Source organism: Corvus moneduloides, chromosome 15, assembly GCF_009650955.1.
Source record: "Corvus moneduloides isolate bCorMon1 chromosome 15, bCorMon1.pri, whole genome shotgun sequence".
Lineage (NCBI taxonomy): Eukaryota > Metazoa > Chordata > Aves > Passeriformes > Corvidae > Corvus > Corvus moneduloides.
The window spans coordinates 14,544,817-14,564,220 of NC_045490.1; the positions used below are offsets into that span (position 1 = coordinate 14,544,817).

General features: G+C 37.6%; 1 protein-coding gene across 5 annotated transcripts in view; it reads left to right on the plus strand.

The window, feature by feature from the left end:
• Positions 1–19,404, plus strand: part of TENM2 (teneurin transmembrane protein 2) — a 742,100-nt gene that overhangs the window by 436,265 nt on the left and 286,431 nt on the right. For 4 of the 5 annotated variants that reach the window (XM_032124698.1, XM_032124699.1, XM_032124697.1 and 1 more), the window contains one exon: positions 14,970–15,053. The exons of the other annotated variant lie outside the window; for it this stretch is intronic. In XM_032124698.1, coding sequence (XP_031980589.1) covers positions 14,970–15,053 — 84 coding nt within the window. The remainder of the gene's footprint in view (positions 1–14,969; positions 15,054–19,404) is intronic. 5 annotated transcript variants of the gene reach the window in all.

Genomic DNA, 19,404 nt, shown 5'->3' on the forward strand with positions numbered 1-19,404 from the left:
GTGGACTTGTAATGTAGTGAGGTGGTTGGTAACTTGTAATTTCCCACTGGCGTGACCTTACTTTGCTGTCTTCAGAGCCCATATCTGCATCTAATTGAAGAACATTATGGTCTGACACAAACATAAAGGGGAAAATGTGTCAGTGATTGGTTTTTGTAGTGGTTTGGGTCTATACAGGAGAAATACTGAGGAAAAATGGGATATAAAAAATGTTTACTAAGTTTCGTGATACGACAACAGATGAATTTATTTTGGTTTACAGCCCAATTCTAAAGTAGCATTGTGGAGATGTGAGAGATGAAGCAACCTAATGTAGAAGAACAGTTTATTTAGTCAGGCAATAGTGAAGTGTGTTGCTTCAGTGGAAGGGGTGCTGCCATAGCCATGGATGCAGTTCTCTTGCAGCTTTTGGTTTCTGTGTGTAGGTAGCACAAGTGAGAATTGGAAGGGGGAAAAGGAGGGTTTAGATAAGAGGTTTTTGATGATGAAAAGTAAAACCAGAAATTAACTTATTCACAATAGCATTAAAATCTTCTTTAGTTCCTGCAGTTCAACAAAACCTTCAGGCTAGTTAAATTATAAAGATGACTGTACAAGGGAGAAATGCTTCTGCTGCAGCATGAATGTTATCCATCTTGATTAAGCAGCTCCGACAGGTACTTTTGAATAACCAATCCTAAATACTCTTTTTAACCACTTTCAGTTTCTATATCTGGCTGTCTTAGATGAACCAAACAAGAAGAGTTTTTAAACAATGCTACTTTACCATTCTTCGCTTGCACCATTTTTACTGACATTCAGTGGGAATGTTTTCTTTCTCTGAAAGCCAAGATAATTAAAATTTAAAACTGAATAAATGCAGTATACATAATGTTTATTTATCATGAGGGTCTGTGAAGAACAGTATAGTATAAAAGCGCATTAACTAGTACAGATACCTTAATGCATTTAGTATTAAGAGATTTCTTAGAAAACTGGAAATGAGAGAAAAATTTACTGCTTCTAATATCTGAAGGTAAATTAATTCAATGTATCATCGTTCTCTTGATATAATCTTCCTTTGTACAATGATTTCATGTAAGGGAAACTGTGGCAATATTTACATATTGTATTTGCTGTATGTAGTGTAGTTACTGTCCTAAATTTCCCACTTAGATGCATTAATCTTACGATTTTAGGTGAAGACTCATAGAACACCATAGATGTTCGGGAAAAATCCACAATTTAAATCAACAAAATTTATTTTAAAAAACTTGCTCTGCCTGCCTTAAGATTGGAGAGTCTAAATAAGTTACCAATTAAATAGGAATGGTATAATAATATACAATGCTGCATTGAATCTGCACATAAGTCATCTATGCAAGAATGTTCTGTTAATTACTATTGTGCATCTCATGGAATTGCTGTAGTTGTTCTTTCAGTGTGTTGTATTTGTGATAGGATATCTGGCAAATCCTCTAAGTTGTAACATTACCTGAAAAAGTCCATCTTATTTCAATATTGACATGATTCTAGTTCACCATTTAAAGTCCTTAGGTATGACTTTTGAGTATGATTTTAAAACTTTCTGTCCATTTAGACACTGCTTACCTCAAACCAGTGATGTGTTGTGGAATCAGAATACCTGTGTAAGGAGTGGACTGCTTGGACATTCAGAATGCAGGAACAATGCCAGAGGAATTAGGTGAAAAGTAGTGGAAGCCCAGTCACAGACTCCAAGTTCTCTTCAGAGTGAACTGCTGTCTGGGCTGCACTACTCATGCCTTAACACAGTCAGGGGTTGTTCATGCTTAGTGACATTTAAATTTAACATTTTTCCTTGCTTTATCAATTTATATTACCCAGTCATGCAAGAACTTCTGTTTTAGGGAGGTTGTTTTTGCACTCTGTTCTGAGGATGAGAAGAGCCAAGTGTCCAATGCACAGCTCTGGCATGAGGGCCTCGGTGGGTCCCTGCCGGGTCCCTCGTGGGCCGCTCTGGCGGCGCTCTCCCAGCACCCACACGTGCACACAGCGAACAGCCGCTCACAGCCACAGTCTGTGCGTGCACCAGAGACAGAGAGGCGAGAGGGGTTCTCTGCATGCAATTCTGAGGCGTTTAACAGCAACAGCCCAAAGGGAACAGAAGCAAAAAAGAACCACCAAACCGACAGCCCCGTGCCAGTTTTATCCCGAAAACTCCCACAGGCGGGCAGAGCATCCAAAACCAATGGTCTGAGGGCTAGGGGGTAGAGGCAAGGTTGAATGGCATAACAGGGGCCAATGGGAAAAGGGATGGGAGGGGGAGAGGGCCAGTGACCAGCAGGATCTAGACAAAGGGAGAACTTTCTAGCACAGTGTTGTAATGAGAGACGGCTTTTAAGGCAACTTGGGAGATGTAAAGTGGACTGAGCCACCGCAGCACAGAGCTTTTATTCACTCAGTTCTGTGCCTACATTGTGCTTAATGAAGCTGTTTTGCAACTGAAGTGCTTGGTTTTCCTCTTGGAGTCAGCAGAGAGTGGCAGAGGCTTTTGGATACTTTCCAGAGGAAGACCATTCTGTCGTGAATTGACTCACTTAAGTTAGGTGGACAAGACCTCCCTCTGAACACATCTCAGGAGTGCTTATTTCTCTCCCCCAGCTGCAGAGAATAGGTTTGGCTTCTTTGTAAAGAATCTGGCCGTGGTCTAAGTGCCTAATTTAGGTAGAGAAGATCCCACCCATATGGGTTTTTTAATGCATGCTGAACATGTTGACCAGTAAGTAACAGCTTAAGAGAGTTTTTGTTAGTGTTAGATGGTAAAAGGAAAGGTCATAAAGATGAACTTTGAAATATTTGTTTGTGAAAAGTCTGCTTCAGCTGAGACATTGCTCACTTGAACCTTCCAAAAGTGAGATGTTCCACCTTGTAGCTGTCCCTTTCTGTGAAATACTGCCTGATAGGTGTCATTTGCCTGATGGCCTCTGTGTACCAGATATCTAGGGTTTGTCACGACTGACAGATAGGATTTGATATGTGGAAATTTAAATAGTTCCAAATGCTTGAGTAAGACCACCAAGTAATTGGGAGGGACTAGTTAAAATGTCAGAGTGCCCTTGGTTACTTCATCAAGAAATGTGTGAATTGTATCCTGGTACCCTACTTGGAAATTCTTACAGCCAGAGGTGAACTAGTGAATTTGCAACTTCCTCTATGAAACAGAGTTCTACTTTGTCATAACTCCAAGCTCTGTTTGCGCTCTCCTTCAGAAGAATGCTGGTTTTACAGCTCAGCAGTTCTCTGTGTTGGAACAGGGTCAGCATCTGTATGGATTTTCTCAGTGGTAAACATAAATGCGTCCAGTAAAGATCCGGGTTTCAATTCTATTTTCTAAAACACACCTTTGCTCCCAGATGATTGAGTACAGCTCTTGGCCATGGGTGACTGGTGGCATGTTTAATGTCCCAAATTAATGACCCCTCAATCCCTAGCTAGCTGCATCAGAGGTGTTGTGATAAAAGCAATGATGACTGGGGTATTACTGCTGGGCTGAGGCACAATCTGTCCACTTTGAGAAAACAGGTTTCTAGTGACCCTTCACTTGACTCATCTCCTCCTGCCTTTGTGTCATCTTCTCTTATTTGGCAGATATTACATACATTGAAAGCAGAAAATCATGTTTTCTGACTGATGTAATTTGGTCCCATGGCTAGTACTAAAAAAGAAAGTCTAAAAAAAATTACTGGCATGTGAAAATTCTTATTATGTTCTTATCTCTTGTCATGTTTTTACATCAGCTGGCAAACTATAAGCTGTGTGCAGTGAGCACATGAGCATGCTTTCCATCCATCCTAATGCACTTTTTGGATCTGCTGACAACAGGGACGTGTTCAGGATTTGTGCCCTGCACAAAGAGAAGGGAGAAGCTTGTACAGAGAGCACCATGCCAGGAGTGAAAGGAAAGGAAATATGACCTCTGGACAGGGCCAGCCCCCGCCTGTCCCATATTTTAAATAGAACCTTAGTGTTTGGACAATATCTAATCCTTAATCTGAAAGGATGTGTGAGGTGTTCAGTTTATTTACCTTGGAGGAATAAAATGCACAGCTGCACCTATTACAGTCTGAACATATTTCTTCAGGACAGTCCTCTCTGATGCTTGGTCCTTCTGAGTTGTTTTTTTCCCAGGTCTAACAGAACTGTAACCAGTTATGTTTGTTTTCTCACCTTCTTGGCTGTCTTTTCACGTCGTTTACTCCAACTTTTCCTGAAGGTTTTGTAGTTTGTTGCTCCATTATATGCAAGCGTGGAGTGTGCAATGCAAAACTAGCTGTGAACATGAGGTAGTTTCTGTAGGAACATCTCAACTTGAGACTCGGATTTCTATTTACACCTAAGGTCATCCTTATGTTATTTGTATTTTTTATCTCTGACTTCATCCTGTGCTCCTACTCTTGCCTCCAGCTCTGCTTCTAACCTCTCATGCTGGTGTTGGCAATGAGACACTGTGTTAAGGCAGTTTGATGGCTCCTCTTCATAGCCTAATGATTTTTCTCTTATTTTTGAGATTACTCTGACCCATTTATTGCTTTGTTCTTTTTTATATGACATTTATGGACAATGATGGACACTTTAAAGATGGACAACAATTGAAAATTTTCAAATGTCAGCCTGTTTCAAATACTATTTAACACTCCTAAAGTTCAAGTCACTACTTGGCCTTTTTCATGCTTCCTCTTTAATGAAGACTGAAAATTTCTTCATTCTGTTCCCTTTAAAGCAGAAGCGTTTGATGTAGATTAACACTGAATCTACTGTTCAAACTCCCTTCTTCATCCTTCAACAGACCATGTATGGGATCAAATGGCATCATTTTGATCAACTAAAATATTTGGAGATAAGCTGTCTGAGAACTGTCTTACGCTTTTGGCATTTCCATGGTAATATATGTGGAGGAGGAGAAAATCTGACTTATACATGTTTTCCCAGTCATGATTTGTCATTATAAGTGAAGATTCTTTTAGGTAATGTAGTCAACACAATTAAAGCTAAAAGGCAAGTCTGGCATAATCCCAGTTTTAGCCTTTCTGAAATATCATTTATACAGAGTGAGATTACATTAAGTTCTTAATTGCCAGGATTGATAAGATAATACTTCAGTCTGCACTGATATTTCACTGTATACACAAATAGTTGTGTATGATGCCATAATTGTGTGTATGCGTGTAACAGAGGGCAGAGTTTTTTTCTGGAATTTTTTGTGGGAAGTCTGGAGATTCTGTGTAATAGCACTGTCTTGTGCTATGGTTTAGATGGCTTTTATCTATCCAGTAGAAGCTATTTCAGGATGAATTGACAACTTTGCACTGTCTTTTTACTCAATCACCTCTATGTGCAGAGTGCCAGTAGTGTTTTCAGAACAGCACTTATGATAAGGAAAAAGTAGGCATAAATGTGCTGCTGAGAATTTATTGGGAGTCCTCGTTCTGTTGATCAGGAGCTCTGCCAACACAGTGACTCCACTGACTGTTTAGTGAACAGGTAGAGCCTTTTCTAGCCACAGTATTTCTCCTCCTCAGAGATAAAAAGGGTAGAATGAACAGGAGCTGAGACAGCTTGTCACTGCTGAATCTTGTCCTGACAGCTGCCTTAGCAGAATGCATTTGATAAACTGTGATTGACAAAATACTTGAAAACTGCAGCTTAAAACTGAGTTTCTGGAGAGTGTGAAAGTAGACAGGATAAAGTAAGAATAGTCTTATGAGCACGCAGAGCTGTCATCATGCACATAACTCTCTTCAAGTTTGAAAAATAGAAAGCTGTAGGGAAACCTAGACTGTCCTAATATAATTATCAAGATAATTACTGAAATTGAGCTTTTGTTTGAATCTAGGTGCTTATGCAGTATTTTGCTACACAAAATCTAATGTTGAAACTTAATTCAGTGGTAGACAAGGGGCAAAACAAGCAAAAAAAAAAAAAAATCAGCTGTGGTTCGCTCTGAACCTTTGGATTGCATACATAAATTTTGAAGTTTTATAGTTCATTCTCATACTAAAGAAAGAATTGGTAACAGTGGCCTTGCTTTCCCTGACTTTACATTTGTGGTCTGAGAACAATTAGTTTCCACTTATTGTAAATTAAGCTCATCATTTCCCAAAAAGAAAACCCTTCTAATGCATCTTCTACATGATTGGAGGCACTCAGAGGGCTCTTTTCTTAGGTGGGTTTGCTGTTCTATTTCAAATCAATATAATCTCATTAATAGCCTATATAACGTGTTATATGTTGTCCCACAAAACTCTGAAAATTAATTACATCACTCCTGTATAAATACTGGGATGATTTTCAAAGTACTTCTGTGTATATTCAGTTGCAAAGAGCAGGTAGGGGTCACTGCCAGTCCTGCTGACTGCAGAGTGCTGTGGCAGTGAGCAGAGCACAGACTGTGTTGGTTGTAGTCATTAGACTGCACCACCACTTGATGCAATTCTTGGTGTTTGTTCTATTTTTCATTTGCATTTAAATTCCTGAGAAGGAAAGATAAGATAGAGGTAATCAAATGATGCTTATTTGCTCTTCAGTTAAGCTCCTACTAGACATGTGACTTTAGGAGAGAAAACATTGGGGAAAAATGCCTAGGCATCCTTTGCAAAGCATCATACCTCCATTCATTCTCCATCAGGCTTCAAAAGACATATCCCTCAGGTTTTAATGAAAATATAAGTCAACAAGGAGTAACTAAAAATACACTTAAAGTTAACAGGAAACTAGGTCGGTCACCACGTGACTCAGTATTTGTAGCTTAGGTAAAATACATTGCAATGTTTTTCACATCATAAATATCCTTCTGGTACATGCAGAAGGTGTTGTCTGTGTTTATTTCCTCCAACACATTATCCCTTTTGAGTCAGGGAGTGTAATGCTCTAACTGTGCACAGCATGAAGCTGTGATGTGTTTGGGTGTGGCTGTCTTGTCCAGGGCAGTTTTTCTGCCCAGCCATGAACTGTTTTTTGTGCATGCTGGGTGCTGAGGGCTCCATTCCATCAGGAAATAGATGAGTGTATTTGTTGTCAGCCCATGTTGTGTTCAGAGGGGAGCAGCTGCCATCATGTGTGAGGTAACATTTGTTGTTACAGAAAAGAGCTGAATTTATCTGGGTTTTTTTCTGAGTGTCGCAGCCTCTTTCTGCACTTTGTTGTTGTGTCCATGGGGCAAACTTAATTTTGGTGGTTTTTAGAATGAGCTGGAGAAACAGAAACGTATTGAAGTGATTGATTTCTCTATGGCAGTGTAGTGAAGACAAAGATGTTGAAAATTTCCTGAATAATCTCACAATGTGAGTGGGTAGGATAGAAAACAGTAGATGAAATGGATATTACTGAGGAATTATGATGGGCTTTGAATTATCTGTTAAGATTCAGGAAAGTTGTGTTAGTACAACAGTGGACAATCCTGTGAAAGGATATCCATGCAATATTACAATAATGCAAACAAACTACTTCTTATAACAAAGAAAGGAACCAGTGGAAAGTTTATTTAGAGAAGAAACCAGAAAATATTGTCACTGCTGCTGTATAAAGGTGTGGAAGGTCCATAAACATTGAACAGTATGTTGAATTCTCGCTCTTTCATTTAAAGAATGATGCAGGTGAACTGCAAAAGGTAGGAGCTGGTGAGATGAGTTACCCAAGGTATGGCATAGTTTCCGTATGAAGTATAGCTTTAATATTCTTTAGTGTAAAAACAACTGGTTTTTACACCAGTTGGTGTACAATGGTTTACACATGACTGGAGCCTCTGCAGTGGTGACTGACTAACGACTGTGAATAAGGAATGGTTTCTCACTGCCTTTTACCTCTATGGAAACCATACAGCATCAAATTGGCAAATGGCAGATCCAAAATTAGCAAAAATCTACCTCATATACATCCAGGACTTCTTATCCCTGGACTTTGTAAATACTAACAATTTACACTGGTTCAGAGCCAGACTTGAGAACGTGGTGGAAGAATAATCCAACCAGAGCTGTTGAATAAAATCTTTAGGAAACAGAAGAGGCAAGCTCCTGGAGTTACAGAGGATATCCTCAAGTATTACTTTTGTGTATTTATTCTAGTTTTGTACTTTTCCCTGGGCTAGAGAAGTGATAAAATATCTTTGATATGATTCACTATAGGTTGTACTTACATTCTTTATCAAAGAGTACTGAGAATAGCTTTGTTTCAAAGCTATAGGTGATCTCATTATAGAAGCTGAACAGGTATTTGGTAAAGTTTGAGATAGAAATCTTGTTCTTCCTATCTTTTTCTCCAGCAAAAAGCACAATGAAACAGTAAGCTTGTCTTCTTGTAAGTTGTGTGTCAGTTTTGAGTTCTTCAAAATTGTTTACAGGCAGAGATGACAAATAAGATCTTACCGGCTTAATTACTTGAAAACTGTAATTTGCTTTTTTTTCACTAATAGAACTTGCTGTAGAAAGACAAGAGAGATCAGTAAGTAAAAGTAGGTTTAAAGGTGATTGAGGCTCATCAATTAACTTGCCATAGCAATTTAAAAACAAACAATAATTCTTAACAGTGAAGAACATAAACGAGTAATGAGGAAGACAGATGCTGAAGTTATTACTTCAAGAGCTTTGTTTTGTTTTGTGAGGCATTGCTATTGCTAGAACACTGATCTCAGTTGCTTTCTTTGTATTTTAAGGGGCTTCCTTGGTTTTAAATGAGTAATGAGCTACAGGGTTAGAGGCAAACAGGATGTTGGAGTGCCTGTGGAATATTCAGGTTGTTGGAAAAAATCAAGAGCAGCTAACTAATTTTTCCCTAATTTTACAAAAGAAGTAGGAAATTAGTATAGTCAGATAACTTACTGGTTGACTTATCCTTTCTTTATGCTTTCAAGCTGAAAAATACATATCCCACAATAAGGAGAAAAATTATTTTTACGGAATTACTTCTAGGATTTAAAGTGGTTTTACCCTTTTCCATAAAGCTTTTATTTATACGGTTTTGTGTGCTGCCACAAGTGAGGAGAAAAAGCAGTGGGTGCCTTAATTGAAGTGTTGACTGGTTTGGGTACAGTGCATGTAGTCTCCTCTACATTTTAAACTTTTACCTGGCAGCTTCTATTGTAAAATTCCATTCATGTGAATCTTGTCACCATATTTATGTAAGGATACCAGGTTCAGAGATTTAATTTTGTTTTTAACAGATTTGAGAAAATCATTTTGTAAAAGAGTTACTGGTCTTTCCAGGTGTTAAGTTTTTGATCTAAAAATGCAGTCATTGGCACAGAGAGTGACCTGAGGGTAAAGTGTTATTTGTGAGAAGCTTGCATGGAAAAGGTATTAAAGAAAGAGAAAGCAACCACAGAGAACATTCAGTTGCTGTTCAAAGATTTTATTAATTTTTAATAAATTACTCCCATGAGAATTGTGACTTATATCTCCATAATTATTAAATCATGACTTGTAGCTGAGTCATTGGTCTGTATGGGGTTACTAAACCATTCCTAACAGCGTGAAGTAATAGTTGTTGAATTGACCTTTACTTCAAAAGGCAAAGTAAAACCAGAAGGAAAAAATGTTGGGAAGTTTCAGTTAGAGTTTTACTTTCTGTGTGAGTCAATGACCATGTTGAATTAAGAGGCAGTTATGAATATTTTAGATGTTAGGGCTTGGCTGTTCAGGGGAATTTGAGAATATTTATCAAAATTACCAGATGTAGTGGCATGATCTTAATGTGATATTGTGAAATTGATTGACACTCCTGTGTAGACATAATCATTTGGACTTAATAGGGCTGTATTTAATTCTTTTGGGAGATAAGACTAAAAGAAATCATTTCATTTGACTTAAATACATCTACTTGAAATTTAGGTTCAGTTAACTTTGACTTCATAGTTATAACAGACTTGTACACAAAGAAATAGACACATCTCTGTACTGTTAAGTGCTGATCTGAATTATGCATGTCCCTGTGATTCTTATGGTAGAAAGACATCCCAATGCTTTTAGTACTCCATAGGAAACGAAAACAAAAAATGTAAGTATTTTTCATTTTAAGTTCTGTGTTGTTGTGTTTAATGTAGCTAAATACTTGTTTTATTCTCTAGAAAAGGCATGGATACTGCCCTTGGAAAACCCAGCTCCTGGTATGGTAGATCTGTTGCTGGTCATACTGGTAACATTTAGGAGGTTTTAAATTACAGTGCAAGTCAAAAATTCTTCTGACTCCCATTTTGTAACCTTACCTTTAGGCTGAGGAGAGGGAAAATGGTGTATTTGCTGTGGAGTTCACTGAGCTAAAATAGACTTTCAGATGTACTTGAACTGCATTAGAGCATTTTCCTTTGTAGTGTTTGTCAATTCTTCGTGAATGTTTGGTGGTGTGTTAACATTTTATTTTGTGGAAGTATACTCTTAAATGTCTTGTGGGTGTTTTGCATTGGAGAATAATTGTGCTTGAGAGCTGCCAGTACAATACGAAGGTAAAGCTTTTTAAGTCTAATTGACTTGTTGAATGTGCTTCAGGGGAGAGAAAACTGAACACAACTTTTACAAAAGATCAAACAAAACATTGGATGTAAAATGTGCAATAGAACATAATAGAGTAATACAGCAGAGAGTAATTCTGTCAAGACAATACAGGAAAAGAAAAACTCTGTGGCCTTTTTGTTGCAGAACAGTTCTTATTTCCATACCTTTGTGCATGACTTTTGTATTACTGAGTTATTTTTCGAACTGGAGATTATGCATGTAGAGGTTGAGTACTGCACTTGTTACATCTGCCCACCAGGCATGGTCTGAAGTATTAGGGTAGAATGTGATGGGGGAAAAAAAACCTGGTTTTGAGGGCAAAGTAGAGCATTGACCTGCCTGGTACTGAGAAGGTGTTCCGTCAGTTGCTACAGGTTTTGTCCTTTTCCTCAAAAATCATAATGATCAGCAATAATCATGAGCAAATAGCAGTGAAAATATGCTGAGATATCAACAGAGGAGAAACTTGTGCTCACAGAAAGTAGTCAGTAGGGAGGAAATCAGAGATATTTGGGACCAGTCTGAGCCACACAGGTGTGACAGGAAAGGAGCAAGTGTTTATTTCTGGATGTTTTTGTGTAAATATAGGGAGGGAGGGAAAGCAGCTTGAGAAATTCAGGCTATTTATTTGTAAGGGTTTTTTTTCAAGGTTTCTGAAGTGCTAATTTATGAAAATAAGCCATCTTTTTATTGTATATTACTAGTAAAAATTGGGTTATGCCACTTTGATAAATAGAAGATTTAAAATGAGAACAGAGCTTAGGAGGTTGTTTAGGCTCTGGTCACGTTTAATGTTCCACAATTATATTCTAGATCAATGTTGACTGAGAGGCATAAGAATTATGGGTGGAGGAAGCAACTCTTGTAAAATGTAAGGAAGTTTTCATATGTACAAAAACCCCCAAACAACCCAACCATAAACAATGTGCTATTGTCTGAAAGGGTGGAGCACATCTTATGTGATTGGTTGCCAAGATTTTAGTGATGCCTGTTGGAAAACGCTAAACAGCAAAATGCCAGAATACCTGTGAACTAATAAGATTGGGAATTTATAGTGCATAGCAGGAAGCATCTATTTAAACTATGAAGGGGAGAATTTCAAAGGAAGGAAGAAACTGGGAATGAGGGAAGAGAGAAGAGAGAGGAGTGATGCTTGTTCCTGGATGGCTTGATGGTTGAGAGTAGTAGCTAGGACAACTTGAAAGAGGAACTGGAACTAAGAACAGGATATTTGGTGGTCAGCCTCCTTCCCAGGACAAAGACATGTCCTGTGGGGCCCAGGCATGCTCTGCAGTGGGATCCTGAGGAGTGGAGCCCCTGGCTGCTGGTGTCCAGAGGTGCTTCCCGATTGTGGGGGGGAATGGATCTCCTCAGAGTGGCAGGTTCCCTGGGAGACTGTTGGGGTGGGAGGGAAATTAGAGAAATACTTAAAATATGCAGAAGGCAAGGAGCTAGTCCGAACTCTGTATTCCTCACGGGAGAGCAGGTCAGGAATTGCAGTGCCTGTTTTCTCAGCTCTCAAAAGGTATTGCTAGGATTTATACTGGTATCTAAAATCACCTGTATCAACAGTGTTTAGCTTAAAGTGGAGCTTGAGACAGCAAGTCAAAAACTGCTACTTGCTCATCTTTGCAAGGCAAGGACAGAAAGGAGGTTTCTTTCTCCCTGTGGGAGGGGTAGTATTTTAGGGCAGTATATAGGAGGAGCACAGGAAATTCACACAGGTTTTACCTTTCCAGATATAACTGCAGTGTCTGATAGGGATTAAAATTAACTTAAAGATCTAAAGATTTACTTACAAAAGATTTCTTTTTCCTAATTTTTGGTAAGGCCAAAGACCGTAGGTCATACTCTGCTCTTTCCTGTCTGATAATTGCAAAATCCATTACTATCCCTTCGAGATTTTTTTTATAAAAGGGTGTACTAAATCTGAATAAAAGCCTAATAAGTAGATTAGTTGGAACAATAGTCCTCCTGAGGATAGTTGATTCCAAGTGTAGCTGCTAGAGATAACCCTAAATGCAATTAGGTTTAACTCCCTGTGAGTGTCAAAGGAAGGTAATACCCACAGAGACTTCCCTTCAGATGACACTATTTTAAAGTGTCTTAACATTTAAATATTCTTTCCTTTGGGCACTGGTGGCAAACCTTTTTTTTTTTTTTTTTTTTTTTTTTTTTTTTTAAATTCTTGGAGAAACAGGGCTTGGAAACTTGAGCTTTAGCCATTAGTTTTAGGTGCTTCCCACAAAAAGAGGGATGGTTCAGCTTCCTTGGGTGAGCACTTTGTTGTCCTCATCTTATAAGGATCAAATATCCCAAGGTGGCCATAGACAGGTGAAAGAGAAAATAGCAGATTCAGTAACATACACAAGCTTAAAGGGTAATGTGATAAAATGTCAATAGATGAACTGTTGATGGATTAATTCTGTTTTTCCTCATAAAAGAGAAATGAAAGCTAAAGCTTGTATTAAAACAGAAATAGAGACAGTAAAGATTTCAAAACTTTGCATAGTATAGGATGGGATATAACAGAAATAGTATAATTGCAAACTACTAAAATGGTTTAATTTAGCTATAAGTACTGCAGAACAATTGCACTGTATTTAAGAGTTTGGTTCCATTTTCACATAGAAAAAGAAAAGGGAAAAAAAAGCTTACTGAAACAATTCCATTACTTCCTCTTTGATATATGCCTGCAATGCATGTGTTTATGTATATTTAATTTCTCCCATTTTTAAAATATGAAAATAATATCAACTTTAGTATTTTTTGGGGGGGAAATTTGCTGGTAATAATAAAACAAGACATTTGCAATATTTTTTTTTTTATTATTTACCAGCATTTTTACATGGATATTCACGGTGCTCTGCCCTTCACATTTCTTTACTTCACTTGTATGTTGTTCTTTGAATGATCTTGATAAGTGAAGCGTTCCTGAAAAACTTTTTTGTTCTTTGTTTTTAAATCAAAAGTCTGTATCATCAAAATAAAACTGAACTAATTAGATGTGAGCCAAAGTACCCAAAAATGTCTTCTAGTTGCACCTTATCAAAATTTAACTTCCTGTGTGGCAAGGAGACATTGAGCCAGTTTAGTAAATTCTACCTAGTTTTTATTGTTTGTAACTTCTCCTTTGAAATTCCTTTCTCCCCAAAGCCAGAGATGTAAGACTCAGTTGCTGTCATTCTTTCACATTATTCCACTTGAATTAAGGTATTTTGCTCCAAACAAATAGCTAATTTGTTGTCTAGCATGCAAAGTGGTTTATTTTCTATTGTCTTGGTCAGCTCTTTTTTTATTTGTGTCAGTGTGTTGCCTTTTTTCTTTGCATATAATAAATTGCTGTGTTTACAGAACACATTTTCACTGTTGATTTTATTTGAGTGTTGGGTGAAAAAATCAATTATTATCTTATAAATATTATGAAGGATTTGAACCTGAGATGCACCAAGTAAAATTATCTTCCAGTAAAAGCTTAGAGAAAAACAAGAATCAGAGTGACCATACATTAATTATTGGGCCTCTTGTCTTGCTGGTTTTTGCAAGGCAAATCATGTAAATAAATAAAAACAGGTTTTATGTTTCCTGTTTACTACATCTGAAAATTCTCCTGATGTTATTATGAAATTCAATAATAATTTTCAATTGATTTTTAGCTTTTCAAATGTAAGAGGACTCCCTGCTTATGTCATGTTTTCAAAATCCAGGATTATTTAAGAGAGAGATGATTCAAAACTAAAGGGGTTTTTTTGTATGTATTTATTAAAATCTGTTTTCCTAAAGCTGAAGTTTTTATGAGACAAAAAAGAAAAAAGAATTCTCCTTGCAACAGTGGAGTTTCATTGGTTCCTGTCTAGTTAAGATGCCGCAGAATGAGCCTGAGTATGTTAAGAGTCAATGTAAAAGTTATAGTGCTGCTGCAATAAACATGTAAGAAGTGATTTATTACAGCTGAGAGTGTCCATTTTCCAAATGTATCTTAGGAGTCTGGTTTTAGATAACAAGAAATGTATTTTACAAGGATGTACTGATATTTGGCTATAGGAGGAATGGATAGCATACTGAAAATAAGTTAGTATGAACTTAAGCACCTCTTGTACAGCCTGTGTAGAAATTCTGCTGGCCTTTGGATTAAGTTCTACCCAAAGAGAGATTTTAGAGAGATTTCATGCACTCAGGCCTTTTTATGGTTAATGATGCTGGCAGTGGGAATATGGACTTCCTGCAAAGCAAGATTGCACCAAACTACTGCTACTCAATATGCCTTTTTATGTCATTGATAACAAGATAAAAGAATTCCTAATCTCTAGATAATAACGAGTAATGTATTTTACTTACTGTTGAGGAATGCTTTGGGTGGGAGGAGGTGAAACATTCTGTTGGCTGTATTGCACCAAAGTTGAATGGAATGAAGGAAAAGAAGGAGAAGAGCCATCTCTAAAATGTTATTTGTTTTATTTCATTTAGATTTTCACACACACCTTTCTGAGAAATTGAAAGACAGACAGACAAGCTGGCAGCAGCTGGCTGAGACAAAGAACTCTCTCATACGTAAGGTTTTTATTTTGCTTAAACTGTATTCCTTGTAAACTTAGAACCTAGTTTAGACCTTGTGTGTTGTGCAATGCTTTATCTTGTTCTGTGTATGTTCTGTTTATTATGTGTTGTGGGTTGTTGGTTGGTTGGTTGTTTTTTTCTTCCTGGGTATTTATATTCTGATGAATAAACCTGATCTCTACTACTTATTTCTATCTCATTGTTGAGTATTACCTTCCTGGTTGGGTTGAACTAATTTAGGGGTGGTTTTTTCACTGGGAGACTTGGTTGGGTGGTGAAGGAGCTGTTTTCCCTGAGCTGATCTTGCTTCATGGAGTGGGGCTCGTTCCATTAGAGGAGGAGAGCTAAGACATGGAAGAGATGGCAGACCTGGGTACACACAGGCATAAATTTAAAACAAAATGGTACCTGTACCTGTATTTTCACAAAAGCAATTGCAAATGTTGTCTTCCACTGGTTGAGGTTTGCATGGAACACACGTTTCTTCAGAGATTCTTAAATCAGGCTTTCGAGTGAAAGATTTAATGATGACTCTGTTCATCTTCAGTCTTGATTTCAAATTTTTTTTAATCTAAGATTTTGAGATTCAGGCAGTCACACTTGATGTGCCACTGAAGTTTTTTATCTTAGGGGCTGTGTAGAACAATCAGGGAGTTGTATTGGGTTTTGTGGTTTTGTAGGGAATCGTGTCATTGCTAGACAGGGGTTTTTGAAGTACCACTGCTTCTCACACACATACACGCTTCTGCTTCCCTGAGAGGAAAACTCCTTTGGGAGGAAGAGGATTTTTGGGAAAAAAGCCTGCAATGTACTTTTTTAGCAAAAGAAAAAATTGCCAGGCTGTAGTAATATAAATCAAAAGACATCTCAAGGAGTTTTAATACAAAGATAATGATTCAGTGACAGCTTCCTCTTGATATTTCTTGAAATCAAAATTTATTTTCATTTGTTGGATATGTACACTTACACCAACTAGAGTATCAGCACATGCCCTTATGCAATTAGTAAGGGCTGTTTTTTATAAAGTCTTTTATCTTCAACTTGGCAAATTTTACCTTGTATTTGATTGCCTAATGAGATGAAAGATGCATTTTGTTATTTCATTCTTTTCTTCCATTGCACCTCTGACCTAGTACATACACAAAAGACACCTGTCTGTTTGGGCTTTTTTTTAAGCACTTAAGTAAGTGCTTTTCAAGGTTAGGGCCCTCACCAGCAATAATACTCTGCTTGCTTAATATTTAAATGAGACCTAAACCAAGGTTTTCTCATCAACCCCATTTTCTGATGTACTTCCTTCCATAATTGCTTGATTGTTTGTAAAAACTAGTAAATGGCATTATTCTTTGATTCTCAAACAGTGTTTGAGCAATACTGGAACAGTTTCTTAAATCAAACGCTGGAAGGTACTGAGCATCTGTGACCATTTCCTAGTTAAGCAGCCCACGAGTGTTCAGTGTGTTTTCACACTGGAGATAAGGACTGTTTGTTGTGTTTCCACGCTGCTTAGAAGAGTGGGAGCCAGAGCTTTTGGTAGAGTAATTAAATTTCCATAATGCTGATGCATAATGTTAAAAACTGCCCAAGGTGGTGTGTGTGGTTGGTAATAAAGATGGAATTAATAAAGAGCGGAAATGATCCTGTACATATCTCTGCATTTCTGAAGCATTCATGATTATTGGTGCTGCAGGAGGATTTTGGCACAGGTGAAATGAGTGGGTTATGCTCTAGGCTGTACTAAATCTCAAAGAATAATACTTGAATGCATTTTCCAGGATCACAGAAAGGTTTTGCCTAGCAAATTGCATCCAACTGAACAATGTCTTTCCTCATTTGAAGCTTTGAGGCTTTTCATCAAATATTTTTTCTCTTTGGTTTACTTCTTTTTCACTTGCAAACTGATAGTCTTCCCAATTCAAACAAATTTGATTGATATATTGCTTTCAGTTTTTGGTACTGTGCTTGTTCAGGGCTCTAGAAATTAGGAAGAATGTGAGAATGTATTAATAGCTACATCTCAACTCAAAAATACTTGATAGCATTAATCCTTGATTTAACATGCATCTAAGAAAATAATTGAACTGAGGCAAGCAATCGAAAAACTTAGTACTTTTTATGACTTTTATGCTAAATCTGAGTTGTGAAATAGTTTGTTGAATGCTCTAAATGTGGTAAGAAAGGTGCAGTGAGCTTATTGACCCAGATGTGCTGTCTGGCCTTGGTATCAGCCACATCTTTTATGTTAATAATTGGAGGGAATTGACCAAAAGCAGGCTTTCTCTGTTCCTTTTAAACAGTGCCATAGGATTTTTTACATCAGTCTGGATGCTGCCAAAACTAGACAGATGGCACTAACCTTGGTTTAAAGCCTCAGCTGGCTGAGAATGCATCTAAATAGTGTTGCAAGGTTTTCAGTGTGCACGTTGTGTCAACAGAAGAGGACTCTTTGTATCAACATAAGTAGAGCCCTTAGACTTTGCATTTCAAAGGTACCCAGTTCTCACATGTGCTCATCTAGAGCATGGATTGCTTTGCTGTGCTCTAATAAAATGATAGGTTTCTTGATCTGTTCTGCCTTTTCTTTGCTAAGGACAGAGATGCCACTGGTGCAGCCAGAAAAAAAGGAGGCGAAGGGCTGAACATGGATGTCAGAACGGTCAGTGGTTCATAAATACAGGCAGAAGGATTGTTGTCAGATCCATGGTCAGACTCTGGAAGGAAAGAGAATAAAAGTGTCTTACAGAAAAAATATCTCCACTCTCTAGTATTTGGAGTAGTCCTAAATCTCTCCATTTCTGAATACTCTCTGGAAGAAGAATTCTTAGTAGATGTAAAAAACTACAACAAACAGCCCACTCAACCACCCCCCCCCCCAAAAAAAAAAAAAAAATCTTAAATCTATGTCATCGTAAGAATTTAGAATTTAAAACAAAATCCAACAAACAAAATAACAAGACCACCCTTGGTTTCTTTTCAGAGCTGTAAAATAATGCAACAAAAGTTCAGTGATTTATCAAAATAATGAATGCTTTTTAAGCATTCCAGAGGTATGATGTTGAGTAATATATATATATATAAAGAAATCTACAAGTGAACTGCTTAGGGTATGATTTGAATAGAACACTGAGAGGCCTCATTAAATGGTAAAGGCAAAAGGATCAGCTCCTGGTATAGTGAGTGCAAGCCAACCTGAATTGGAGTGCAGTAGAAGACTTGACAGGGAGGGAGAAAGGATTGAGTCAATCAAACCATGTTGCAGTGCACTAACGGGGGATTTTTAGGTTCAAATTCTAGTGCACATTCTTTCAAAAATACATGAGCAAGACCTGGGTTTATCAGGGGATTTTAGCAGTGATTTCTTTAGGCAGCCAAGTCCAGGCTGTGCAATTACTCTTCATGCAACTGTTTTGTTAAGAAACTGTCAGCCAGAGAATGGAAACCACACAGCCAAAAGTGTGTGATAAAATAAAATAGAGAGAATATAGGAAATTCTGAGGGAGAAGTAAAAGTCTCTTGCATAGTGGGTCCTAGAAGAAAAGAAGCTGACAGTTGTACCAGGTGCCTCTTCTAGGAGCAATGTTACAGAATTTGTCTGAACAGCACCAGTAGTGGAAATAAAGGATTGGAAATCTGCTTAAGAAACAAAAGAGGTTGTGTGATGAAAAGCTGAGCTACTGGCAAAATACTTGATCACCTCAGATTTATACACATCGATCTCCTGTGTAATGCACTGTGTCCTAAAAACTGGAAGCCATGAACAGAAGACATTTTATTTTAAGGAGTCCTGTGGCAGCTTAGAATAAATAGCTTTTCCACTTTTTGCATGAAGCTTCTACCTTAAAGATACTGATGAAATAGGTGACAATTTTTAACACAAGCAGTGCCAAAATAAACACCATCTGCTAGTGTTGGCTTATCCCATAGTCTTCTCATGCTGGGTGATTTTATTTCACCTTTTTTCAGAAATAGTTAATGACACATCTGCTGTGTGGTGGAGGTGCATTTTCAGTGATTAAGTGTGGACATAGGATTAGAGAAAACAGTAACAAAACTTTGTCAGGAAACTGAAGAAAATATTAGTGCCATAAGGAACTAACAAACTAACTGTGTTGATGGCTTTTGTTTTTTTATTTTGACCTGGTTTATTGTTGGATCAAAAATATCATATTATATTTGTTCTTTCAGAACACATGTTTATTGTGGAAAACTTCTCATTTAGCCTTTATTTTGCCAAATCAAAAACCTTGCCACTATGACATTTGTAGTCCTCCAAGCAAGCCTGGTTTTGTAGCACATCCGTGAGTCTGGGGATGTGGAGTCAGAGCAGGTTTGGGTGTCCTGAGGG